The 7,900-nt window shown below is 39.7% G+C and overlaps 1 protein-coding gene across 3 annotated transcripts in view; it reads right to left on the bottom strand.

Moving 5' to 3' along the window:
- Positions 1 to 2,453: 2,453 nt before the first annotated feature.
- Positions 2,454 to 7,900, bottom strand: part of LMO4 (LIM domain only 4) — a 16,754-nt gene continuing 11,307 nt past the window's right edge. For all 3 annotated transcript variants that reach the window (XM_010974662.3, XM_064493372.1, XM_031465530.2), the window contains exons 4-5: positions 7,745 to 7,900; positions 2,454 to 3,137 (exon numbers count right to left, since the gene is read on the bottom strand). In XM_010974662.3, the coding sequence (XP_010972964.1) occupies positions 3,129 to 3,137; positions 7,745 to 7,900 (165 nt within the window). In that variant the 3' untranslated portion in view covers positions 2,454 to 3,128. The remainder of the gene's footprint in view (positions 3,138 to 7,744) is intronic.

Here is a 7,900-nt window from a genome sequence, read left to right on the forward strand (position 1 = left end):
TCATTTTGGTGTGACAGTTTTCTCATTTCGCATTTTATAAGACACTACAGTCTGTGTTAAACTATTTCCTAATAAATCATGAAGAGCTGGAAATAGTTTCCTGTGGCAAATGATTTGGTTTGGAAAAGCTTTGTTCAGGCTCTTCTGCCTTTTGGGATGTGTAAATCTAACTAGACAGATAGGTAAAAAACATTAAACCCTTTCAGAGGACAATCTTTTTACAAAATTGTTTCATTAGCAAGATTGACAATTTGCATGATTGAGACATTTATATGTATCATAAACTTTTTTTTTTTTAATCAGGAGTTCAGCTGGGCTCCGTAACGTTGCTTTTATTTTTAATTGCACTTGCGTGTAGGGGCCGGGGGCCATCTTGCTCTATGACGTGGTTAATATCAAATAAGTCCTTTCAAAAGGAAGCAGTACATCTCACTAACATCACAAATGCAACGATGAAAGGTGAACAAGCTCGTGGAGTTTTTTCTTCTCCTCTCTCAGCAATGTTGGGGTTGGGGGAGGAACACAATCACTGCTCACATCAGAATAAACCTGAGTGTTTTTAGTAGCTTTCTATCCACATAGAGCATCCCCATTAGAGCTGGGTTTTATTGTTTGAAATGCCTCTGGTTTCAAGGATGTGTTTTACCTAAAGCAAGACTACTACTTAAATATGTTCTATTGTATATTCATAGCTCCATTAGTCCTTCTCCAATTTAGCACATCAAAGAGAAGGCTTCATCACTTGCATGTGGATTATACTAACATGAGTGACATTTGTAATCTTATAGGTCTGCAACTTAAGAAATGCTTTTAGAAGCTCGTTATTAAATACACAGAAGTGCTTGAGGAACCAGCCATGTAATAGTTCATTTAAAGTCTTTAATGACCTTACCCTCCACATCACTAAATGCCACACTGTATTACTGACTCAAAGGTATTAACTATCTCCTTTGAATGTCTACACTACATGGGACATGAGTGCTTATGCCAGGAAGAATTATAGAAGATGCTTGCGGTCCTATTAACACATTTCCCCTTTGCTATCCTGAAGAGTCCACATTCCCTTCAAGTACCTTAAAGGGGGAAAAAAAAAGTAAGAACCAGAACCAGTTCCTAGAAATTCCCCAAGGATCCAACTGAAGGAGACATAGTTATTTATGTAATTTGTTCATTATTTTTCCTGCATTTTCTTTTTATAAAGCTCTAATAAAACTATTCACTTTAACTCTACCTTTCAATTCTCCTACAAGAGGTTTATAAGAGGTTTTCAGTTTGAGCAACTGATGTTTCCTTGTCCTGGAAATCTCTGAAAACAGGAGATCCCAGAGGGAAGCTGATTGCTAGTTGAGATGTGCCGAGTTAGACCTCTCTTCATAAACTAGTCCTACTCTCAGAGAGGGGGTGGACCTGTATCCGGAGCTTTCCTGAGACAAGAGAAAATAAAATCAATGCCATTTTTAGAAAGAAAACAGAAAGGAGCATTATTCACCTGTGATGGAGGACGCAGCTGAGATTGGCTCACACACAACAAGCCTGCGGGGCAGCCTGTGAGGTTTCCTTCTCCAGGGACTGGCCCTGGGCCCACTGCATCCTTCGTGCACACGTGCTCCCCGCAGGACACCTCGGAGTTGGGGGGGGCGGGACGGTGCTGCCCAGAACGAGTGACTGAGTATCTCAGGACTGCTCCTCAGTGTAATCCAAGCCCTCCCCCGAACATATGGAGAGGCAGTCAGGACAGGAGTGCAAACAAAATAAACAAATCATGCTGCAGACCGCACGAATCTAAAAGCTGGACAGGAAATGGCCACTTCACCCACCCACGAGGGCGACGAAGACCTCCAGGTTCCTCACAACCAGCGCAGCTTCCAAACCCGACAGGGATGGGTTAGAAATGAAATTTCCTTCAAAAGCTACAAACTTGGGAAGGGAACTAGACGGTTACGCCACCCACATTCTTTAACGTGCCTTCCACCAACACCCTTTCCTACTGAGAAAAAAGGATTAAGGAAATCGCTGAAGAATCCAACAAATGTATGTACATAAACACAAAAGACCCCCTGTGATTCAGAAGTGTAATGACGAGCTGCTAACAGAATATGCTGAACTTATAAAAAGGACTCCATTAAAAACACGGCTTTGTACCCCTGCCCAAAATGGCATAGTTAAGTAATTTGAAGAATATCTTATCGGCTCAGAGCTAAAGAAATATATGCACCACCTCCCTCGACCCCTGAGATTTAAAGTGAGCTTGGTGTGAAACAAACAAAAAAAAAAAAAAAAAAAAACGAAATTATTCCAAAATACAGAAAAGAAGAAGCAATTCTTAAACCCAAACTCCATCGGATATTTTTTCTTTTAAGTTTTTATTATTTAAATACACCATACTAGAGCAAATGTCTCTGAAAATATCACAAATAAAAGATTTTTTTTCTTCATTCAGCAAATTAGAAGTGGGGGGGGGGAAATTTCTACACAGTAGCTGCTATGAGCCTGATTTTTATTTTCCCGATTTTTTTTTCATTCTTTTTTTTTTCCTTTGCCATGGGCGTAGCAACATTAGGACAAAAACACTTACATGCATACATACATTGTATTTTACAGAGATACAATAAAAGTGTTTGTGATAGAATATCACAAAAGCCACATCTCTTTCCTTTATCTCATGTTCAGTTTTGATTGAAACACATTTCCTTACAACACTTAAATATACAAAGAGCAAATAGAATGTTGTTAAGGTAAAACACAGGGTACAAACTCTGGCCAGTGCCCTGCTAATTGTTAATGAGGGTAGAAAGCAGATTTGAATGCTTCTTTTAATTAGCTTCATTAGTCATTTCCCTCCTCCCAAGCTCCCTCCCCCCCCCAAAGATGTCCTCCGGTGGATCTTTTTTCATTTTCTCTATAGTCTCCCATTAGCCCAGGTTCATGGAGTCCTTAATGTTCATATTCAGTCATTTTAATACACCAATAAATGCGGGAAGAGCGATCAAGACTAAAGAAGGTGCAATGGCATGGAGCTGGCACTGGTGCTAGCTACAAAGGTGACTTGTCTACTGAAGACACATGGGATCCACCTGTGATGAACAAAATCTGAGATGAAGGCACGCATTCTGCATTACTCTGACCTTTTAGCAGACCTGCAAGAAATAAAAATGGGCATCTTAGCTAAAATGCTAAATTTGAGAGAGATTAAACTCAAACATGACTGCTTTTGTCTTCCCCACGTTCACTCATCTTCTTTTATTAGATTACTTTCCAACTGTGACCTGATGGAGGCTTTCTACGCTGCTTACTCTGGCAGTGAAGAACTAAAGCATAACATTTTCTGCACTTTTACTAGCAGAGAAAATGAGACAATAAATGGACTTTCAGAAAGTTTCTGGTGTCGAGTTCTACCATGAATTGCTTAACTGTGAAAAGCAAGTCTCCTTCTGAAAAAGAATGAATCGTAACGTCTTGCCTCGTACTGGTACCTTACAGGCACGTCGGAGCAGCCAGGTCCCTCCCCAGGAAGTTTTGGGTTAACACTCTCATCTGGGTAACCTTTGGCAAGTTACTTAACTGTCTGTGTCTCAGTTTCCTTTTCCTTAAAGGGGGGACAATAAAACTGTTATAAGGATTATGTAACACATGGGGAGTACATTCAATAGTGCCTGGCACTTAATAAAACCTAAGCAAATATTGGCAGTTATGATTATTCTGATATCTCCATGTGATGTCCATTCACCCGTGTCATTCTCTACCTAAAGGTATGTGTGTATATACGTGTGTCTACCCACACACAAATATCCGGACACTACTTTTCACTTAGTCCTTCCTATCTGCTACACCACTTACTATTACATAAATATTTTAAATATACGAATCAAACATATGTAACGTGTTAATGACGTGCTCAATTAAAGAACATAGTTCAATGGAAGTCTAACTTTAATGTCTAAGTTAGAAATGATAATTCGCACAGTCATCGAATACAATCTGTTTGCAATTACCAAAATGGAATAATATATATTAGGTTTTTATGGGTTTTAAATGACATTTTGAGCTTCCCAGAAAGTTCGCGTTTCACCCTTCCCCTAACTTACTAAAAGCCTGAAGTCTATTAGGAGCTGCAACCCCCCACTTCCAAGCTAATTAAAGTGGTGAAGGCTTAATTCCCCAGAGTGGAGACTCAGTGTGAGAAAGGTAATTTGTCTGTCCAGAACAAAGATGCGGCAGCAGCCAGCAAGCATATTTAATAAATGAGCATCGAATGTCCTCTACGATGGACACACACACCACACCAATTATGTAACTACGGGGGAACTGCGAAGTGATGTGTAAACTAAAACACTCGCTAAATCTTCCTCCGACCAAAGAGATGGGATCTCTTATTTGGCTGAAAAGCACAGATTATTCTAGATGGAACCATCACCTCTGAGTGGAAGGAAAGATTTCAGAGCAGGCAAAAATTCACCAAAAAAAAAAAAAAAAAATTAGACACAATTTTTGATTGTATTTACATAACTCTCTACAAGGCAATATTCTCCTGAGGGAAGCCAAGTCTCCTCAGACGAAAGAGAGAGGCTATAACATTTTGTAGATCCTGAACAACAGTGCTCTGAGATTTCAGCCCAAAGACTCTATGATTTAAAAGCTGAAAATTATTTTTTTCGGAATATACACAAGCCAACGATGTAAAACAACAACTGAACTGCGCATCCCAGACACTGGGAACAAGATTCAGGAGAATAAAAGTTGAAAGGGGCCAGATGATGGGGGCCTCTACTTTCCATACAATTAGCTGCCTTTAAAGGACGGATGTACAAATAATCAACTCATTACTTCTCAGCCAGAGGACGCTCGGGTCTATTCATTATGCATCATGCACTAAAAATGTAATTGGTTCTGCGAACAGAAGGAAAATGGCCAAAATTAATGTCCAATTTTCCCCACCAAAAATATGGAGAACGAGCAAGAAGAAAATAATAAAATGGAGCTATTTGTCATTTCTCCCCATCTCATCTCCCCCAGAAAAGAAACGCCACAGGGTTTCAGGAAATAATTTTAAAGTGTTCTCCAGGTCCAAGAAGCAGTTTGCGTTCCACTAGGAAGTGTGTTTTCATTCCCCGCTCCCTCTGCCCTCTCATTAATATCTCTCTGGACCACGTTCAGCTCGCCCAAAACCTTTATTTACAAAAACTACCTTGTGAATTGACTGTGCTCATGGTGAGCAGTGCACCAAGGGCAAAAATGTGAGACATTTAGGCCAACAGGGAAATGTTCATAATTAACATCACCCCCACCCCAAACACAGCTTCTCATCCATGTCTGACAAGAACATATCCTTAAGTTGTATTTCCTCATGCCTTTTAAGAGCTATTAATTTTTGAAGGCCACCTGTCTCCTTTTGGCTTCCAATGTTAAGAAAATATACACTAGTAGGTTCTTATTCTTTGCCTAATATATCCTGTGTTCCCAAATGAACACCCCACCTCTCCCATCCTGAAAAAGGTGCAGAAAACGGAAGACTCCTATGAAAGGCACGATACACGAAATCTTGTAAACACGTAAACCAGCCTTGTCTCCGGTTTTCCTCCCTAACACCTCTCGACCTACGTCATCCTACACTTATCAGTAAGATGTTGCCGTGAGACCCTGCCCATACTTTCTCCATGTCTCTGGGCTTAGTCCGGAGCTCACACTGCTGTGGCCGTATGCAGTCGTGCTGCACAGCCTGGCTACAAATTTCCCATCTCGTCTCCACATCCCCCAGTTCGCACCATGCACGGTGGTGAGCTGTACCGGTCATGTTTTTATGCTTTGCTAAGTCGGGGAAACAAATGGTGTAAAACCAGCACAACATTAAGATACATTTTGTGGGAAAACTAAGCTTTTATGATGGAGGAGGTGGGTAAGAGATCAACCATTTTATTCCTATACATTTTTTTTTCTCTTTTTTTTTGGTTACCGTGTGTAACTACAAGTGGCTTTGCCTCTCAATTGAAATGGGTATCTCAAAAAACAATTTATGATACCCACTTATTGCCCTCAGTTCTGCCCTACAGATCCACTTAATTACAACTGAAACCACGCAAATCCGTAAGTATTTATATGTATCGGCACATCTTAAAGAAGCTTGAAATGGCTCATCAATGGTTGGTGAATTTGCAACAAAAAATTTGACTCCTATTCTTAAAATAGTATTCTACGTAGCTTCCCACGTAAGTAAACTATATAAGGAAAAGTGTGCATATTTTGATGCAATTAACATTTACTTAATAAAGAAATGGACAATATATTTGAAATCATCCCATAAAGCTGGGTAAGAGAAAACGATTAAAAAAAAGCATGAAAATATAGCACTCTAATTTTAAGTAGTTTAAAGTTTTCAAATATTAGTCCTTTTTCCCTACACACAGCATTAAGAAAATGCATTACAGAAGACAAAGAAGCCTAATATTTTTTCCTGAGACTTTTGAAGCTTGCTGAATTCCTATTTGCAGATAAATGTTGTTTTTTGTGATGCCTACAACAGACATTAATGAAGTTCCTATTGTAAATCCATAAAGAATTACCAAGTGAAGTGTGCACTTTTTGTTTCAATGCAATAACTCAGTGCTATGTGATTGCCTGGGTTAATGATGAAAAAGTCAAACATACTATCAGAGCTGATGGAAAAATCTATCACCAATCTGAAATTAAAATTCATCTGTGGTCAATAAGATTTAATATCCATGCAAGTGGCGCTGTAAAGAGTAAATGAATCAATGTCATCAATACATAATCAGTATGAAATACGATGTGAATAAAATTATGCACACGAGTCATACATTTCACTCTTTTCTGGGCCAGTGTGGAATGAACAGTCTCTTAACTGAAGGTTGACAGTAATTGTTACAAATTAGGCACAGCAGTTATCAAAATGCACTCACTTGCATAGCTATAGGACTTATTAAGGAGATTAAAATAGATCTACAACCATCCAGGACTGGAGGTGCTGGACAGCTGTTGATTGCCAACTTTCCCTCCCAAGTGCCTTCTAATGCTACATGATTTGTATTTGTATCATTTCCTCATTTCTGACTCCAGTCCACAAACTTTCCAGTTTGTGAATCAAGAATCGAGATACATTATCTTTAACGGCGCTACCTATGGTCCAAAGGCATTAGTAAGAATTAGAACTTTTTAGAAAGCTGTAACTTATTCAAATTTTATGGGACTACCGATCAACAAAAATGCTCTCCTCTGGCACTACAGAACGTCTGGTAAAACAGCTCTTTGAAAATTCAAAGCAGTGTACGTTGGCTTTGGGAGGCAGGTGTCTGGATTGCTATCACTAATGCAGAAATCATTCTTTCATGACAAAGACATGTATTCTCTTTTTCTACCAGAAGTGTTCTAATTTTGCCCCCTGCAATAAGCTATTCACATCGTATTCCTGAATTTCAAAACTGTCGAGTGGGATAAACAACTGGTCATAGGGAAGTTTTATGTTTTGCCTAACTTTGCATGTGATAATCCGATGTTCAGCATCGGTGAGGCTACAGCTGTAAGTAAGTCAGGATTTTTTATTTTTAACCACAGAAGATTCACAATTTAATCAATCATCTCTTGTTTCTGAACCCCGTCTGTATGAGTAGTCAACATTTCTTTCAAAGGGTACGCAGAAACACAACCCCCTCGGAAAAGCCCCGTGCTAGGTGAGGGCTTAAACCTCCTGACTTGCTCTAGTAAAGCCCATGGGTAAGTGCTAGGCACTCACCTTCTGGTCCGGCAGCAGTGGATTGCTCTGAAGCGAATTCAAATGGCCATTGATGAGCGCTGTGGGTCTATCATGTTCACAAAATAAACTGCCATTGACGTAGTGAAACCGATCTCCCGGGACCAGGCGATTCCGGCAGGTAGAGCATGTGAAACA

This window comes from Camelus dromedarius, chromosome 14, assembly GCF_036321535.1.
Source record: "Camelus dromedarius isolate mCamDro1 chromosome 14, mCamDro1.pat, whole genome shotgun sequence".
Taxonomy (NCBI): domain Eukaryota; kingdom Metazoa; phylum Chordata; class Mammalia; order Artiodactyla; family Camelidae; genus Camelus; species Camelus dromedarius.